Genomic DNA, 20,822 nt, shown 5'->3' with positions numbered 1-20,822 from the left:
GTATATTACAAATTGTACACTTTTAATTTAACCCTTTATAACAGATGATGTGACAGGGTTTTCACACTATAGGGGGATTTTACTATTATTTTGTCTACTAGTTTGTGTTTGTGTGATCTCAGCTTTGCAAAAACAGACAGCTTGATTCCATTTTTAGAACTTTGCTCCAGCAGAGATTTAGCACAGAACTTAATAAGATCATGAGCACAAAGTATTGCTATAAGAATATCACCAATTACACCATCAAGATTGGAAACAAAGAAATTCAGGAGGGAGGTGCCTTGGACAATAGTCAAAACCCCACATATGTTCTTAAGATTTTATGGGGAGATTCGTACCTCTTCCCTTCCCTGCAGCCCCTCCTCTACCAAGTGCTTAGCTCTATGGATTACACCCATGCTTTACAGGCACAGTAACTACAAACATTAAGTCTCATATACATTTTCGTTTGAGAGGGACTTGTCACGGTGATAGGAGTCTCTGTGCGCATTGGAGAATCAGCAGGAACATTTAATTAATTCCAGGGTGATTTTTTTTTTTTTCCAGGTTTTTACAAAAATTTACACATTTTCATACTGGAGAGCGAAAAAAACACATGAAAAAAGCCCAGATTTGTTAAGATTTTGTTTTCCCACAAACAGAGCAAGTTAGTGAAACCAATTAAAAACAAACAAAACCCCCAAAAAACAATGTTTTCCTATACCAAATTTTTTTTTTTTTTTTTAAATAATTTTCTTTACAACACTAGGAGTCTTCACCCATAACTATGTGCCTTTTTTATATTGCCTTGCCCAGTAATTACTCCCTAAGGACACAGGGAGGGAGTGGGAAGCAGTTACACATCACTCCCTTCAGAAGGGTTTAACCTAGAGCCATAGCACCCAGTTACCACTCCCTCGCAATATAGCCAACTTTAGAACCCACTGCAAGTTATATATTTGAATAAGCAATATAGAACAAGAACAAAGTGTTTGAATTTCACAATCTAGTTTACCAACATGTTTATTGAAATATGGTGACAAATCACCATTCTGAGAAGATTGCTGTTGTACAATACTGTGACTTTCTCATACATACAATAACAATTGTGAATGTAACTGCTGTCGAGTCTGCAGTACATTCACATACATGGCTTGAAGGGTTATTCCCAGCATCATAGCCTCTACATAACCACTAGTGTAGTGGATAGGATGCCAGGAGTATGCGGCAAACCGTTAAGCAATGATTTGCCCTCTAACCTGGGTCCCCATCAGGCACCAAAGCACCATAGCTTTTCAGTCACTCAGTCACACACTCCATTTTTTCCTGTGAGTTTTATTGTCATTAAGTTCTGTCATAGACTCAAGGAAAACATACAAAAGTATTTGGAAAAGAGGAACAAATAGATCTGCATCGTAGAAAGAAAATGTAGAGATTATATATTTAACATTAGTGAAATTTATACCAGCTAACTGCATATGAAGAATAAAACCTTCAAAAATATGGCAAAAGGAGGGTATAAAATGGTTAAATAATCACAGCATTTCTGCAAAACAGAATCTAATGCTAAGATTTCTACATATGGAACATATTTGCTTCATCCTCGATCCATTCTCTTGGTGCATTCTCCCTTGAGCACAAACAATTGTTTCTCACAAGCAACCCTATAATCTAGTCCTAAATATTGCTCATTCCACGTACACGTGATAAGTTTAAACGCCCAGAGCTACATCTAATTTTATAATCGTGCATTTGTTGTAAACACTAGCAATGTTTAACTTGAGCAGTTTGAGAGGTTAAAGAGAATCTGTAGTCCCCAAAATAACAATCGTTATTTTAGAACGATAGGTTCCCTTATAGCGAGGTGATCACTGACCAACCCCATGTGCAGACTAAAATGAAAGGAACACCATAGGGTCAGGAACACAAATATATTCCTGTCTCTAAAGTGTTAAAAAAACAAACATGCTAACCTCCTTGTCCCCCTTAAATAACTTGAAAACTCATTGTATTTCCAGCGCCGCACAGTTCTGCAGACGCTGGCTCCGCCCCCGATCTGCCTCTTTGGCTGAGAATCAATTCTGAAGATGTCAGCCAATCATAATGCTTTCCCATAGGATTTTTTTTCTCCTATGTGTGAGTATAGGGACTTATAGGTCATTACAAGCAACTATAAAAAAATACACTATATCAGTTGCTTTATTGCCATTTCTAGTATCTTTACAGAGATACTATACACAAGAAATGTTACAATGAGCTAAGCATAACTTGTTTTAAAGGAACACTCCATCTCTCCCAGTTTTTTTTTTTTTTTTTTTTTTTAACAGATCACTTTTTGAACAATTAGATTTTTTACCTGGAATTAATAGTGTCACTCCTCCTCTACACTACAAATGCCAGCGAGTGGATTACCCTCAGCCAATAAGCTAAACCTTGCTTAGGAACGTAAAGTGATGATATTGGAGGCAGGTGTACCTCTAAGTTGGTCATTTTATTTTCCTACATGAACACAACTTAAGGGCAACTACCAATTGGGTAAAAAATAAATAAAAAATATTGAAATACAATAAGCAAATTTAAGATGTTTTTCAAGTTGTTGTTAGAAAGCACCAGCTGTGCTCACGTTTCAGTACACCCTTTCAGAGAAAGGAAATCAGAGGCAGTTTACAGCCGGCAAAAATGCAGTGTCTAAAATGTGGCCTACATCTGAAATATACAATTTTTTCTAAATCCATTTGAAAGAATATTTGGCAACATATTTTAATAAATTATAGGTCACATGACATGTAGCCTAATTTAGACTGTCACACAAAAAAAAAAAAAAACAGTTTGTTAAAACAGCCTCAATTGCATTTTTTTCTGCTTATTTTACAAAACAAAAGACACAAACAGAAATTTAAAAAAGGCACCATTCACCATTAAAACATACTTTTGTGTGTCCACTTTGCTACCTAGATCGCTTATGTATGACCTCAGATGGTTATGAAATAATAGCAGCTAATTTATTATGTAGGAAGTGTAACAGTCTTGCCATTTCTTCTACAGAAAATAAAACATGTTTAAAAAGGCATGTCACCCCCCTGAAAAACTGTATGTCACAGAGACAGAATCATTATGAAATTACTTATTTTGAATGTTTTGGAATTTCAATAACATTCCAACCCAGTTAAGAGATATACTGAGAGTGACTACTTTGTCTTATTATACTTCCTACATCTGATACTTCTAGACACTGGGCAGGGCTACCACTGTCTAGAACTGTCAATCCCCCCAAGCTGTCACCAGTGGCGGCTGCAGGGAACCGGCTTTATCTATGAAGGATCCCGTGGTCTCACAGGATCCTCCTTAGACCTCAAAGCTGTACTTTGGCACATTGGCTTCCTCGTTTCCTAACACAATAGTAGAGAACACATATAGAGCAAAAGCTATGTTAGCTATATTTAATATGCATGTGAGTGCTGTGTAAACACAATATTAGTATCATGTGATAGCTGTATGTCATGCAGATACTAGACATGTGTGTGATATAAACAGGGTTATTTATTTTATTTGCTGACAATTCAAAGTGAATTCAAAAATTTTGGCCAAGATTAGAGAAATTAGAGAAACGTTGTTTTCAGTTTGCTCATTCTGGCAATTATCACTTCAGTGAATAGCCCTTAAAAGGATACTATAGGCACCCAGACCACTTCAGCTCATTGAAGTGGTCTGGGTGCAGTGTTCCTATTGCACTTAGTGTTTACATTGCAGCACTCAGTCTGCCTCCAGTGGCTGTCTACCAGACAGCCACTGGAGGCACTTCCTGGATGTTAACGGACTTTTGGTCCGGTAACTGAAGCTGGATGTCCTCACACTCTGCATGAGGACATCCAGCATCTGCCATTTCCCTATAGGAAAGCATTAATGTAATGCTTTCCTATCGGGAGGGTCCAATACGCCACCATGCATGCGCATTAGCATTCCCTCGCCAGTAACGTTGGAGAAGGTGGAGCTGCTACCCAGTATCGAGGGACATCGGCGCTGGGATCAGGTAAGTAAATAAAGTTTTTTTTTACGCTTTATTCATGACGATGGGGGGCGCGAGGGAGCTATAGTGCCAGCAATACAGCTTTGTATTCCTGACACTATAGTATCCCTTTAAAGTAGCATGAGTAAAATGTTAATGTGATAATGCTTTTTTCAACACGCTAGACGTCCTCACGCAAAGTTTGAGGTTGTCTAGCGCTGTTTCATGGAGTTAAACTCCATGTTTCCAGTGAAAATGCAGGCTGCGCCTCAGAGGCAGTCTTGACGTTGCCGTTTCTCTAAAACTACAATGTTTTACATTGCAGGGTTAAGGGAACAGGGACACTGCACCCAGACCATTTCAATGAACTGACATGGTCTGGGTGCCTAAAGGGTCCCTTTAAAAATTGTTCTAGAACTTTTCCAAATTCATGATTACCAATTTCTGAATAAGTCCAGACATTTTAGCAGGGGAACATTTCAGGCAAATGCAAAAGACAACTATAATTTCAGCAAATTTCTGTAACTGGAGCATCCAAAGACCGGAGACAACATCTGTTTCACAGTTGTGCAGGACTCGGTTGGACATTATAGCTGTCACTGCATAGTTTGTTTGCGTGGAAGCTAATTTCGGTCTCGCTCTTAACAATCTGCAGCCCCATTTTTATAATTTTTTGTGGCGAGAACATGTCAATGGCAGGAGTGAAGCAATAAATTCCAGCAATGTAACTGGGAGATTAATTGCATTCTTCCTAGCCGCTATTAGAACCGGCAATTGGAGGCATGAAGTCATGGAAAATTTGAGAAAATAAGCCAACACAAGCAAAGTAAAAATGCTTTTCATGTCTTTAAATGACTGGAAAAAAAAATGATCTAGATCACACTTGGTGCTGTGCTGTTTCCAAAAAGAATAATATTATGTACCTCACACCTTCAGGCATCAAGAGAAAAAAGAAAAAAAAAGTGGTTTATTTAATTATACTGCAAGGCATGATCCAAATGTTAGCCCCAAGATATCATGAAAGAATTGCACAATTTTATAGACTTACTATTTGATAAATATTTAAAGAAATGTCATTTAAAGGAGCAGTAAATAAAATTGGTTTACTTGAATTAATGGCTAAAAAAAATGATTATATGCAATTATTCATCTGATGAGTTTACTCCACACTCAAGAAACATAGAAACATAGAATGTGACGGCAGATAAGAACCAATCGACCTATCTAGTCTGCCCAATTTTTTAAATACTTGCATTAGTCCCTGGCTTTATCTTATACTTAGGATAGCCTTATGCCTATCCCACGCATGCTTAAACTCCTTTACTGTGTTAACCTCTACCACTTCAGCTGGAAGGCTATTCCATGCACCCACTACCCTCTCAGTAAAGTAATACTTCCTGATATTATTTTTAAACCTTTGCCCCTCTAATTTAAGACTAGGTCCTCTTGTTGTGGTAGTTTTTCTTCTTTTAAATATGGTCTCCTCCTTTACTGTGTTGATTCCCTTTATGTATTTAAATGTTTGTATCATATCCCCCCTGTCTCATCTTTACTCCAAGCTATACATGTTAAGTTCCTTTAACCTTTCTTTGCAGAGATATAAAGCGTTTTTTCCTCTTTCTTTTTCCTCTTTTCATGAATAAGCAGTTGCCGAAGCAATGTTGTCATTCACATATCAACATTTTAGCACCTTTAGGTAGATCACTTCAAATTGGAAATGACTGATAAATATATTTGGCACTTACAAGAACATTAGAAGTCTAAAATAACTTGACTTCCTGTACTGTAAAAGCCCAGCATTCCATGACTGCTAAGAAAGAATGTTAGAGAAGCTGACACTTTTTTTTTTAATAGAACATTACAGTTTAAAATGCTTTCCTAGTTTTTAGAAAAAAAAAATAAAATAAATAAATGATGTAGTTCACAAACATCCCCTATTCAGGTGTTCAGACCATCACCTATATGGATATATATTTATATGGAGGGGGAGAATATATATTTTCAGATATGAAACCGGAGCAATCCAGGGCGGACACAGTGATTTGTTGGTTCCAGAGGACTGTGCCAAATAGGTGACCTCTTCTGACCTTTTGGTATTTGGCAAATAAAGCATTTCCATTGTGAAAATTCTCAAATTGTACTTTTCTAAACCAGTTGGAATGTGGAACTGGAAAATAAACGTAGTATGTCATGCACTAGAATACATTAACAAGACTACTTCTCCCAAAAAACTCCCTTCACCTGGATTCAACTGGATAGACAGATTCCTTAATACACCATGTACATATACTGATCTGGAAATTGAAAAACTAAGTCTTTATAGCTACTCTCAATAACTCCTCATATTTTCATCCATGTTTTGTTCATGGTGAATTTATATCCTTTCACTCTATGTCCTATTATTTATTAACATTTAAAAAAATAAATAAAAAAATGTAATGTTATTTTCGAATTACGAATTTCGTAAATTTAAAGTGGCTCTGTCAACAAATGGGGTCTTTGCACACTTTGCAAAGACCATTGACATTGACTGCTCCTTTGGTGTCTGGTGGTCGCAAAGGGGCAGGGAAGGTGAGTTTTACTTACCGGAACTTGTACCTCACGCCTGCCGCCATGGTCTTCCTGCCAGTTGCTCATATTAGTGCTGTACAATGGTGCATGCGCAAGAGTCCAACACTGAGGTCTATCCAGCGAAACCCTCCATAGATCATGCCTTTTTCCCTATAGCCATCACTAGTGACAAGTGGGGGAAATTACAAAATTTAAATGGCAGTAGCTCTGCATTTTGTCAAGCATAAGAAATATACTATTAAAAAGTAGTCCCTACGGTCTTAGTTTCCCTATTGACTGTGCTTGAATTTCACTGAAATTCCAGTACAGTCAATGCGAGTATTCTAGAAAGATTTTATCTTTATGGGATACTAATTATGGAAGGGGGTGGTGACCGAGCCACTTTAACTGTACTATATGTATGGGATGTTTCTGGCTTGTATCCTGAGATTCTGAATCTCTCAATGAGAGAAAAAGAAAAAACCTTAACATGGAAGTCCATGTGGCTGTGTTGCACATGCATGAGTGGCTCCCGTTGATTCCGGTCATATACATTTGTTCAAGCACACACATCAAATGTATTCTATGATGCAGTCACTGTTTCTGGGAGATGTTTTTGTCCTGGTTTTGATTAACAAAACATAGTAGAGAGGAAGCAAAGAGTTGTATGATGCTGGACAATACCGCTAATTTCTATTTCAGATACAACAACCAAAAAAAGGTCAGGTAATAAAAAGGGCAACTTATATCATCGATTTTGTTCCTTGTGACTCAGGCAATTTTTTTTACCTTATAGCAGCAGTATATTAACTCTCTGGGAACTCACAAGTCAAGTAAAAAAAGTCAACAGGAAACCTTCACAGAAAACAAAACCACAAACGCACACGTAGGTTTTAAGGAGACAAATGTCCCGGATGCCCAACAAATCTACCATCAGCCGTGGCCGGGAAATTTGACACACCTAGCCATATTAACCGCATTTAATACCTCAATTCCAATCAAAATGTTACAATTCTAAGAGCTCAGTTAAAGACGCGGTTGAACGACGCAACTGCTACAGATGTGGTTAAAAAGTTATAAGTATAATAAAATAAAATTCAAACCTATGATGTTTGAAGGTATTGAAATTGAAGAAGTGCATTCAAACATTTGCCTGTTGCATTCTGTCCTTCTATGGTTCTGACAGTCGAGTGGAGATTTTTTAGACACTGTCTCTGTGCGTATGTCTGAAAAATGTTGCCTCTCGCAACTCTTTTATATGCAGACTTGACATATACCAAATTTCTTGTGTTGGCATATACCAGAGACTTGACATATACTAAAATGGAACCTTGTAAAAGCAGATCAGTACAGGTCATGTACTCATAACCCAAGTTTATTTTGGTTATGCTTTACTTTTTAAATATGAAAGAAGCACTAGTTCCACACTCCATAATAAAGCAGTCAAGTATTTCTCAATTTGGGATAAATAAAATGCAAATTACCACTATTTTTCTGTTTTTTTTGTTTGTTTGTTTTTTAAAATAGAGATTCCATACAAAGATAAAACACAAACCTTACCAATCAGCTGCTACAAATGTCTGCAATGTCAGATGTAGTGGTGCGCCTTACTCAAAGAGCAGTACTGATTACATGATTAGCCAAGACTACTTCCATGCAGACTATTTCTAGAAAGGTACCCAATGCTTTCCTATGAACGTCCACGTCATATGACCACCAAGTTTTACTCAATCAGTGCCGTGGAAGCACCACTAGAAACCGATTTAACCCTGCAATGTAAACATTACAGACTGTGTTGCTTTATTTAACATGGTGAAAAGAACAGACACACTGCACCCAGATCGAGATATAGTGGTCGTGGTGAATACAGTGTCCGTTTAATAACCCCTCCCCAAATGTCAAATTGTTGCAGAGCCAGTGATACTGTGTATCATAGTTACTGCTTTCCAAATGCAGTGTCAGAGAGCTATAAAGTCAGTATTATTCTATATAACAGTTACAGCCTTTCTACCATATTGAATGGTCATAGAGGCATGTTAAAGCATATAATATTACTGATATTTAACTAATGTGGTATCAAAACATAATACAGAGAATTTCATAGGTTAGGTACCACCTTCCCAATACAGCATTAAACAGCTACGCAGTCCTTGTCACAGTGTATAATATAGTTACAGCTGTCCTAATACAGCATTAAACAGCCATAATGTCCATGTTAAAGTTTATATAAGAGAAAGCCTTCATAAAACGGCATCAAACAACCATACAGCCCTTGTCACAGTGTGTAATATTGTTAGAGCTGTCCTAATACAGCATTTGACAGCCATAAAGTCCATGTTAAAGTGTATAACACAGATACGGCTCTCTCTCCTAATAGTTTCAAACATCCCCGAAGACCGTGTTACAGAATGTAACAATAGTCCCAGTCTCTCTAATCTAGTTTAAAAAAGACCGTAGCATGCAGCTGACGAATTTATACAAGTCATATAACAACAACAAAAAGGCATAACATGATGCTATAAAATATACCTAGGCTATAAGTCCCATAAAATAACGTACCATAGAGCTAGATAATGGATATTATTGTGTAACCATACATAGCTACTCTCAGGGTTTAACCCAGAGGCTCAGAGTAACCATTGATGCCCACATTTCAGGTCTTGATGATTTCGGTGCCCTCTTGGCGTTGTAGCTTGTGGACAGCTCTGACTGAATACAGGTGACCCCATATTTACACTTTCAACAATCTGACATGACCATTAGCAGAGCATTATTATACGCACTGGATGACTTTATAGAATCCATATGACAGATTGCGTTTAAAAAGCGAATATGTTACTAATAAATGTAGAGTAGAGGAGACAAGAGATGAGGAACTTGTCTTGCGGGCAGACCCCACTTGGGAGTGTCTCAAACTTCCAGCCACCCATTCATCCTCAACACACCATATACTTAGAATCTTATGGACAGAATAATGTACAATTACACCCACCCAGATACATTACCCCTCCTGAGATAGCACACAATACAGCTACACCCTATAATCATCTCCTCCCTTTTCAGCATACCATAGTACTACCCTAAAGCTATGTGTGTTAAGACTACATACCATACACTCACAACATATTTTATTTGAAATAGCACATAACATGCAACCATTCCAATAAGATTATGTCGACTCTCAATGCCAGCGTCCTTAAATATTGTTCTCCATATAGTGAGCACCGGTCCCAATACATCATATTGTGATATTTATTACGATCTACTAATATCATATGTCCTGATACAGAACACCACACTGATCGTCCAACAGTGGATATGTCATGCACAAAATATGAACATGACAAGGCTACCTCCTGATAAGTCTACAGAAATCATCACTTTTTATATATGTTTTTTATTAGGAGCGAGAAATGGGTAAAACAATACACTTTTTTTTTCTTAATGAAAAAGTTTGTACTTTTAGACAACAGATGCCAACGGGGACAAAGAGGACCTATGCTGGAGATCCAAATTTGGGGTTAAACTGTCCGTGAACGTTTTAACTTGTATAGATAAGGGAGCTGCATGGGGCCTCCTGGCACCATACCAACTTCATTTTAATTAAGTTGTAATGTTGCCTTGGATGTTCCCTTGATACTTTTTTAAATGCAGGTGTCGGTGAGTTGCTTTATTATTTTTATTAACCACATGCTTATGGTGCCTTGTTTCAATCAAATCTATTTTAAACAGAAAGTAAATTGTATTTTCCTATTTAAGCCTTTGATCATTTGTTGTAAAGTAGCCATTGTGAACTTTTTCTCTTAGTGTAGATCGTTACTGATCTGATACCAGCTTTCTCATGGCTGTGGTTGTTTTGAAATAGTGATAAGCACCATCTTTGAACTTTTGTGCAGAAGTTTACAATATGTTTCCTTTTTTAAGACTTAAATATTTACATTCGATAAGGGCAACTGTACTTTAAAAATGTTTTTTACCCAAAGGCTCTAGTTACTGAAAAGAAATGATAGAAAATGTAGTATGTGGGTGTAGATTATTAATTTATTTTTAATAGCTCAGATACAATGATATCTCAAATAATGCAGTTGGGACACATTATGCATTTCTGCTTAAAGGGACAATGTAGGCACCCAGACCACTTCAACTCATTGAAGTGGTCTGGGTGCAAACTCCCATCACCCTTTTATACACTGCAATAATTACCTGCTAGAGTTAACTCCTCCTCTAGTGACTGTCTACCAGACAGTCACAAGAGGGACTTCCGGGTGGATAGGCGACTTTTGCTTGTCTAAACGACGCTGGACGTTCTCACGCTATGCATGAGGACTTCCAGCGCCACCAGAATCCCCATAGGAAAGCAGTGAATAATGTCTTTCTATGGAGATATCCTATTGCGAACTCAGCCACATTGGCAGGGAAGGAGGGTGGGTGGAGCTGAGTCAGCGCCGACCCAGGAGCTGGACCCAGGTAAGTTTGTTTTCCTGGCACTATAGTGTGCCTTTAAACATTAAAGCTCCACAAACTGTGTTTTGGTTCTGTACCACATTCTAGGGTATTAGCATCCATAAAGACATGAACACCATAGAATTTATAGCACTTTGTTAAATTTAACAGTCCCTTAGTTTAAATGGATACCCCATCCCCTTAGGGGTTAATTGTTTGTTCCTTTTTCCTAAGAGGACATTCTTAGCCCCAAAACCACTAAAACATGAACAGATCGGAAAGATCAGCAACAGCCAAAGACTGCTATTGGATCACAAAATATTTCCCCATAATCATGAAGTAAATTTTTAGCTACAAAACAGACAAATGTTCTCTAGAATGCAGACATAGAAGTGGCATACGGTATAAACAGAGGACCACATGAGCAGAACATCAGAGAGATTACCACAAGATGCAAATCACTGGTAAGCCACAATAATATATTGGCTTGGTTATAATTTGCATAAAAGTATGTTTATTCTGGAACAAAGCCTTCTGGATAGATGAGACAAGATTAAAATGTGCCAGATTGATGAAAACAGAAAAGATCAGGAAAAGAAAGGAACTGTGGATAATTCACACTATGCCACGTCATTTGTCAAACATGCCAGTGGTATTGTAATGAAGTGGGCATGTATGAATGCCACGAGTAAAGGCTCACGCTTCACTGCTGACCGTGAATGCAGAAAATATGAAGTAGACAGCTGTGTACCTGTTCACATTCAACTATATGCCTTTCATTTATTTAAGGATGTTTTATTAATGTTTAGAGAGGCACATAATAAACAAAAGTTTAGAACAGACTTAAGCGCAAAACAAAACAAAAACAAAAAAAGGAAAGATGGACAGATTCTTTGGATAACTATTGTAAAAAAAAGGCTAAAATAAAAAAGACTTGACTGTAGCTGAACCAATTACTTTTCTTCAAATTTGCAATTTTTGGTGACATCTTACAATTCGTTTTTTATTTTGTTACAGTTATAGAAGGCAAACTTCTTTCAATCGAGTAATAAACATGACAACTTAGTTTAAAATCATGGCGATTTTTTTATCATTATGTAAAATTCTTCTGGTCTCTTGAAAATTGAGTTACAGCTAAGGGCTGTAATTCAGACAAGATTTATGGCAAATCTCAGATGATTCGGATCTTAACTCAGTTATATTTTCATTTCACATATCTGAATCATAAAATCTGGGGTTACTGTCCAAATACTGATGGATAGAAAAGTCCACAAAATTCTGGGGAATTTCTTTAGGCACACACATGGAATTTTAGGGCCACCAAAGAAACTGAAAATGACACAGAAAACCACATCCTTGTGGCAAACTATTGCTAACACAGCAGACTCCTGTGACAGTCAAGGGGTGATAAAAGACCATCTGTTAGCAGACTAATTTTAATGAAACAAAAACAAAGGAAGTGGCTAGCAAAAGTTATTAGGAGGTCTAGATCACCTACAAGTTGAAGGTCAGTAGCTGACCTACACAATTATTTTTAAAACATTGGAGAGAATTCACAAAAGAATAGGAAGTAGAAAGACAGCGCAACATTCTAAGAACAGAGCAGTCACCAGGCAAACCAATTAAATTAATGATACCCACAATGATTCTTCTATGTTAGTGAAAATCCTCGATGCGGAAATCTGAATTGGGTTTGGGCTATAGTAATCTAGATTAGATGTTCCTTACCCAGTTCACACCAACAGTATAAGCTTTCTCATTATCCCCCTTGGTACACAATTGAGAAATGACTAAACCCTACAGCGTTGATGTGCCAAGAAGAATGGGTTGAAAACAGAGTTCTTGAGAACATGAGTGTCAAATTAAAATTATAATGCAAGCTATAATGTGTTGGTGTAACAGTGGCTACAGCAGGCATTTACCTGTTGTGTGCTGTCCCCATTAACCATGGGAGGTAGGAGAGATACTTCATTCAGTAAAGGTGTGGCTTCCAAGGGGGGAGGCTGGTCGGCCATCATTGCTGAAATGTTCATTCATTCATCAATGAATGTTCACATCCACGACCTAATAAAAAAAAGATATATAAAATGCAATGCATAACTGTGAAATATGTCAAATGTGTTTTGTTACAGCAATAAAAAAAAAAAACATCTTTGTGGACAATATAACAAGTAAAGGGCTGCTCCACAGGTACTTTAACTTTTGACAAACTGCTTGAAAATGGTTTGACATGGAATCATGAAATAAAGTTGTGGTCCAGGTACTCAAGGTGATAGCCGAAAAAAAGCAGTATTATTGGAGCAAACAAACAGCAATGTTTCGACCCGAACGGGTCTTTGACAAGTTTGCCGGTCAGGTCGAAACCTTGTTTGTTTGCGCCAATAAAACTGCTTTCTTAACTATCACGTTGAGTGCCTGGACCACTACTTTATATCATACTTGACGTGGGGCTTGGCCTTTCCTGGATCCGGTGCACCTTGGCAGCCTGGTGAGTGAGGTTACTACCATTGACATGGAACCATGACAGCATTTCTTGCTTGCATCATAACTACTACAATGGGCAGTAGTATTTATTGTCTTTAGAGTGTTGTTTGAAAATGTTTTCAACTAGAAGATACACTGGGTGTGAATTTATGAAAGTTTATCCACAGTAAAAGTGTTTCTGAGTTCTATTAGCACCCAATACACTGATTGCAGGGATATATAGAGATTTCCCCACTTTAAGAATTTTCTCACAACATTTCTATTAGCAACACATTCATAAATATTCCCTATACGCATTAGGCTCATTTCCAAGATTCTGTAAAGAAAAGCAAGTTATTTATTTAAAAGGAGCAGTTGTTGGACTACACCCCATAGTTCTCTGGTAGCCAATAGCCATGGGCTGAGGCCATTTCCTAAAGTTACACAGTGTTCAACAAAAGGCAACAAGGTATTATCATTAAATCATAAATGGTAACTTGAACAGCAGCCAAATTTTGTTCTTTTGTGAGAATTCAGTTGTTTTAACCCATTTTCCTAATAAATGGAACACTTCGTTATTTAAAGAGTTACTTCAAGCACCATGAAAAGTGGTCATGACACTTGGTGTCTGTATGTGCAGTTTTACTCTACACGTTCCAAAATGCACTTAGTGGCCATAGGTGTAACCTGAACTATGGCCTCATTGGAGCATCATCTTGCATCCTGGAATAAGTGTTCCAAACAGACTCATTTTAATTCTGCACATAGTTGGCGTATAGCATGCTGGCGACAGACCGTGAAAGGCAGAACGCCCTCCTCCGAGTCACCCAAGATCTCTATTTCCTCCCTGACATCCCATAAGGGGAGTGATGTGACTGAGGGAGAATCATGATGGTTGGAGAACCATCATGATTCCATCATTTATGCTAGATGGTGGTGGACCATGCCAGAGAAGGTTGCTCCATCCGAAAGAAGCCCTGGAAACTCCATTTGACTGCTGTCTGTTGAAATCAGCCGCAGCTACACACAACATGGAGAATTCAGTTATTCACAAACAGTGAAATAGCAACCAAATATCCTTCATTATTAGGTACAAAACAGGGAAATTGCATCTAAGCCTTCCTAATCCTAAATCATCCTAATGGTATCTCAAACCCACCTTAACCCTTTAAAGATACATCAACTCTAATTTCCTCCAGAATCCTCTTACATTATCAATTTTTTGCAGCGGGAAATTTTTTTTATAATTCAGCTGATATTCAGTTGAGCTATTTTAAAATGATCCATTTGTCTCAAGTTGGTACATATCTGGTCGCCTGTGTTCTACAGAGGAACTACAGTGGTATTTTTGTGAAAAACTAAATCACATTTTTATGACGATACCTTGAGTCTCAACGTACGTTAACTTAAAGCATTGTAAACCCGTGGCCAAAAGTTGGCCCTAGATGGCTTAATATAACATCAGCTACCTAACTCTCCAATTTGAGGATGCCAGATATGTTCGTCAAAGGATTTTGCATGGACTCATTAAGTCTGAAAAGTCCACACATTCAGTATATTATTGTATCACAGATTTAATAGTGTTCAGCCCCCAAACTTAGGCCGTTCACTGAAATGTGTCCTTCATCATTAAAAATTTGAGCAACACTGTTTAGAACATATAAGTAATGTGGGTGGATAGAGTTAAACTGGCCTTAAGTTCTCATGAAAAAAAAAAAAAAAAGAAAGAATGAGATAACAGGATATAGGAAATTTGTCATGCCATATTACGTTTATCAGGCAACGTCTTTCCCGCAGAAGTAAAACAAAAGAGCACTGTGCTGGAGATTTTATGGCAATCATTTCGTAACCTCACATTCAGTATTTAAATTTCCAAGTTTCACAGCAGACTATGCCTGCTCTGTGTATGTCAGTTAATAGCTTGTGTGTGGAAAATGAATAACCAAAATACACATTCGTTCTTTTCAACCACTGATCGGGCTTCTGTTGACGCAACTTAATGAGTGATCTGTGAATAATTCAGCTATGCCAACTTCCTTCCCAAAGTAAGACTACATCATTCTACTCTGTGCCAATTCCATCAAACACATCACTTCCGCGCACAACCAAGTAACAGATTTTATCAATACAGGTGAAAGTTTAGTACCATAAAGTGCGGATGGTATGAATAAAAATGCTAGTAAGATAACACAGAGAGGAGTTCCCCTGAGAACAAAAAAAAAAAATGTTTCCACTAAACCTCATCTACTATGAATTCTGCTAGATAGGAGTTGAAGGCCTGTCCATGACCCCACATTGAAATTTTAACAAAATAAAGTCACAAAGTAAAGGGGAGCTCATAAAGGCACGGCACACAGACAAGGTTAATCCCGATAAAGTGAATATATATATATAGTGAAACAAAAAATTCCTGCACTCCAACTTGTTAAATTATAGCCTGGTGCACAGTGAAACAAAAACGTATAAAATAGAAAAAATACCGGCACTCTAGGTCTTCCAAATGGTGGTGTTTAATTGCAGATCATCCAAGGTCAACGTTTCAGCCCTGGATCAGGGCTTTCATCAGGACACATAAAGAGCATTAGTGAACATGACAAGCTTATATAGGACTGTATAACCTATGAGCACTTACCCGATCAGCTGTGGTGAATCAGCCACGATATCCGGCGTCTATCCGCGCCTGACTGCGCATGTGTGGAGCTCCAGGAATGCCCTGTCCGTCATTGCGCTGAATCCCCCACGTGACGCGGCTACGTCACGTTACCCAGGGGCGTATTTGCCGCGAGGCAAACAAGGCATTTGCCTTGGGCGGCATTTTCCAGGGGGCGGCAAAAAAAGCCGCCCCCAAACGCCCAGGGCAAGTGCCTTGTTAGCCTTGCGGCTAACAGACATCCTGGGCTGGTGGCTGCTGGGCTGGTTGCTGGGCGGGCGGGCGGCTGGCGAGGGAGCACTTCCTCTGAGCTGTCTGCTCAGCTCCCTCGCGCGCCGCAGAGTGAGGCTGGGAGCCGGAATATGACGTCATATTCCGGCTCCGCCTCCCAGCCTCACTCTGCGGCGCGCGAGGGAGCTGAGCAGACAGCTCAGAGGAAGTGCTCCCTCGCCAGCCGCCCGCCCAGCAACCAGCCCAGCAGCCCGACCGGCAGCCCCACTAGACCCCAGGGAGAGGGAGAACCCCCCCAGCATTCCCAAAGGTAAGGAGGCTGGGGGGGTAAATTAAAAAAAAAAGAGTTAATGTGAGTGAGTGTGTCTGTTAGTGTGTGTCTGTTAGTGAGTGTGTCTGTTAGTGTGTGTGTGTGTGTCTGTTAGTGTGTGTGTGTGTGTCTGTTAGTGTGTGTGAGTGTGTGACTGTGTGTGTCTGTTAGTGTGTGTGAGTGTGTGACTGTGTGTGTCTGTTAGTGTGTGTGAGTGTGTCTGTTAGTGTGTGTGAGTGTGTCTGTTAGTGTGTGTGAGTGTGTCTGTTAGTGAGTGTGTCTGTTAGTGTGTGTCTGTTAGTGAGTGTGTCTGTTAGTGTGTGTGTGTGTGTCTGTTAGTGTGTGTGAGTGTCTGTTAGTGTGTGTGAGTGTCTGTTAGTGTGTGTGAGTGTGTCTGACTGTGTGTGTGAGTGTGTCTGTTAGTGTGTGTGAGTGTGTCTGTTAGTGAGTGTGTCTGTTAGTGTGTGTGTGTGTGTGTGTGTGTGTCTGTTAGTGAGTGTGAGAGTGTGTGTGAGTGTGTCTGACTGTGTGTGTCTGTTAGTGTGTGTGAGTGTGTCTGTTAGTGTGTGTGAGTGTGTCTGTTAGTGTGTGTGAGTGTGTCTGTTAGTGTGTGTGAGTGTGTCTGTTAGTGTGTGTCTGTTAGTGAGTGTGAGTGCGTCTGTTTGTCTGTTAGAGTGTGTGTGTGTGTGAGTGTGTCTGTTAGAGTGTGTGTGTGTGTCTGACTGTGTGTGTCTGTTAGTGTGTGTATGTCAGTGTGTGTGAGTGTGTGAGTGTGTCTGTTAGCAGCTAACAGACACACTCACACACTCACTAACAGACACTCACACACACTGACATACACACACACTGACATACACTCACTAACAGACACACTCACTAACAGACACACTCACTAACAGACACACTCACTAACAGACACACTCACTAACAGACACACTCACTAACAGACACACTCACTAACAGACACACTCACTAACAGACACACTCACTAACAGACACACTCACTAACAGACACACTCACTAACAGACACACTCACTAACAGACACACTCACTAACAGACACACTCACTAACAGACACACTCACACTCACTAACAGACACACTCACACTCACTAACAGACACACTCACACTCACTAACAGACACACTCACACACAGACACACTCATACACTCACACACACACACTGACAGATACGCATCCATTAGCTAACAGTTAGCTAATGGATGCGTATCTGTCAGTGTGTGTGTATTTAGAAGGCGGGGGAAGGGTTGGGTGGGGGTGGCAGGGGGGGGGGGGGGTGGGGGTGAGGGGGGCGCCTGAGTTTTGTCCTGCCTAGGGCAGCACAAAACCAGGATACACCACTGACGTTACCCCAGCAACTACTTATACATTGCAGCTGTGGGTCATCGTGCTTACGTACACCGTCGGGAGAGTCCCTCCTCTCGTCCGCGGGTGATTGGACCAGCGAGGTGACGGCAGAGTCACTTCCACGCCCCTTCTCATCCAAACGAAAGATTTTTTTGGATAATGAACAGTGGGCATATGCTCATACATGGAACTATCTATATATAATATAGACAAGGGGATAAAATCCTTGTGTATACTTTAATGTGATCTGCTCAATTCAGAGCAGTAATATTGTAGTATATTATCTACATCGTACCAGTGAAAACAGTGATCAACTATGTACAAGAAAACTTGTATAATATAAAAGTGTTGACACTTCTTAGAGTGCCCATACACATAGAGATGCCTCCATAGAGAGGCCCTATAGATATTCCCACTTAATACACTTTTCTCTTTTAAAATGAGACAATTATGTCTTTTTTCCTTCCCTGGATAGGGTCACACTTAGTTTAGGTTACCACTATAAATATGTACATATCACTTTTATATTATACACGTTTTCTTGTACATAGTTGATCACTGTTTTCACTGGTACGATGTAGATAATATACTACAATATTACTGCTCTGAATTGAGCAGATCACATTAAAGTATACACAAGGATTTTATCCCCTTGTCGATATTATATATAGATAGTTCCATGTATGAGCATATGCCCACTGTTCATTATCCAAAAAAATCTTTCGTTTGGATGAGAAGGGGCGTGGAAGTGACTCTGCCGTCACCTCGCTGGTCCAATCACCCGCGGACGAGAGGAGGGACTCTCCCGACGGTGTACGTAAGCACGATGACCCACAGCCGCAATGTATAAGTGGTTGCTGGGGTAACGTGACGTAGCCGCGTCACGTGGGGGATTCAGCGCAATGGTGACGGACAGGGCATTCCTGGAGCTCCACACATGCGCAGTCAGGCGCGGATAGACGCCGGATATCGTGGCTGATTCACCACAGCTGATCGGGTAAGTGCTCATAGGTTATACAGTCCTATATAAGCTTGTCATGTTCACTAATGCTCTTTATGTGTCCTGATGAAAGCCCTGATCCAGGGCTGAAACGTTGACCTTGGATGATCTGCAATTAAACACCACCATTTGGAAGACCTAGAGTGCCGGTATTTTTTCTATTATATATATATATATATATATATATATATATATATATATATATATATATATATATATATATATATCTGCATTTTGGCCAATAATTTGAAATTCGTTTTATATTTTCACTTTAGTGAACAACCCTGTACTGTATCACCTCAACTCCTCCAGGTGCTGAACCCCGCAACCCTAAGTAAAAGCAACCCCCCCTTAACTTCTCTCTCAAGTTTTAGGAATTTCTAAAGACACATAATAAGAAAGACATGATAGACCGCCGGAGAAGCATGCATTTCGAGAAAATAAAATAGGTTAAAAAAAGCATTGCACCAGCAACACTTATAGCATTATAAATATATATATATATATAACCATCCCCCCATGTTTCCTATATATATATATATATATATATATATATATATATATATATATATAGGAAACATATATATATATATATATATATATATATATGTTGATGTTTACTGTTAAATAATTAAACTTAACCATTAAAGTCTTTTGCATAACACTCAAGCATGCACACACATATATGCATTTTTGGACACACGAGTTTCCTCTTTGCTTTTGATTATCAGATGCAAAATAACAGAGAGCTATACTGTTGTAACTGATTGTAATAGGATTTTCCTGTGTAGTGCTGTGAAAAATGTTTTTGTATAAGTTGCCTTCTGTATGATTACTTCTACATACAATGGACAGACAGAGTTAGATAGTGGCACTATGACTGACTGATCAAAGTGTTTTTAATTCAGATGTTTTGCACTGAAATACATCGGCCTCTGGTTGACTGATCCATTCATTTTTTTTAGCCTAAATTAACATCTTTCGTTCCTTATCCACAATGGATTGGGATGGGAGAAATCTGATTAGCACTTGGGGATCTTGTATAACAGACACTTTAGAGGAGTGTTATCAGCTGAGAACCACTGAAAATGTCCCAAGGCATTTCATTATGTGAGCTGCAGTATTCTGCAACATATTTCTCAACTTTCTTTTTGGGAGAGCAAAAAAACTGAGTGCAAGAGAATACTGAACAGCTCACTTAGCTTTCCTGTAGATGGGTCCCTACTCAGATCTCAAGCTGGTTTTAACTAGAAAAAAAAAAAAGGCCAAATCCGAAATACAGACCAGTTGTCTCTGCACGAGAGATACAGCAGCCCCAGACAATTATATTGGCCTTGTAAGTCCTCATCAGTGAGGTATAGCCAATACCCTTATAGGACCATGAAGAGAGCAAAAAACAGGGTGCAAGAGAATATGGAGAATGGACAACAGCTCAAGTATCTTGCCCTTGGTGGGTCCCTGCTTAGATCTCAAGGTGAATTTACCAAAGGGCAAGCTATTGAGTTTCTCTATGCTTTTGTCCTTTCTCAGAGTTCTCATGTTTAAAATTTTTGTTGCAATGCATTAATGTGTCTTTCCCCAAGTTAGAAAGGAAATTCACACGTGGACCCTGTGTTCACTGTGTCTAGAGGGGTATCAGTTACACCGCGCTGATGAGGCCCTGAGAAGGCTGAAACATTGTTCGGGGTTGCTGCATCTCTCATGCAGATAGAACTTGCCGGCACTTCGGTTCTAGACTGCTTTCATGGGTGGGTTCAATATCATGTGCAACGGTAAAGTGAGCAAAAACTATTTTTGAGACTCGAGCGAAGACTACCCGAA

At 39.1% G+C, this 20,822-nt stretch overlaps 1 protein-coding gene across 3 annotated transcripts in view; it reads right to left on the bottom strand.

Moving 5' to 3' along the window:
* The window catches only part of LOC134572752 (fibronectin type-III domain-containing protein 3A-like), an 82,298-nt gene that overhangs the window by 31,378 nt on the left and 30,098 nt on the right, over positions 1-20,822 (bottom strand). For 2 of the 3 annotated variants that reach the window (XM_063431912.1, XM_063431913.1), the window contains exon 2: positions 12,901-13,042. In XM_063431912.1, coding sequence (XP_063287982.1) covers positions 12,901-13,011 — 111 coding nt within the window. In that variant the 5' untranslated portion in view covers positions 13,012-13,042. Of the gene's footprint in view, positions 1-6,571; positions 6,719-12,900; positions 13,043-20,822 lie in introns of those variants that run through there. The other variant, XM_063431914.1, reaches the window with a different exon arrangement.

This window comes from Pelobates fuscus, chromosome 9 (assembly GCF_036172605.1).
Source record: "Pelobates fuscus isolate aPelFus1 chromosome 9, aPelFus1.pri, whole genome shotgun sequence".
Lineage (NCBI taxonomy): Eukaryota > Metazoa > Chordata > Amphibia > Anura > Pelobatidae > Pelobates > Pelobates fuscus.
Note: the sequence above shows the minus strand (reverse complement) of the source record. Positions and strands in the feature narration are given on the sequence as shown.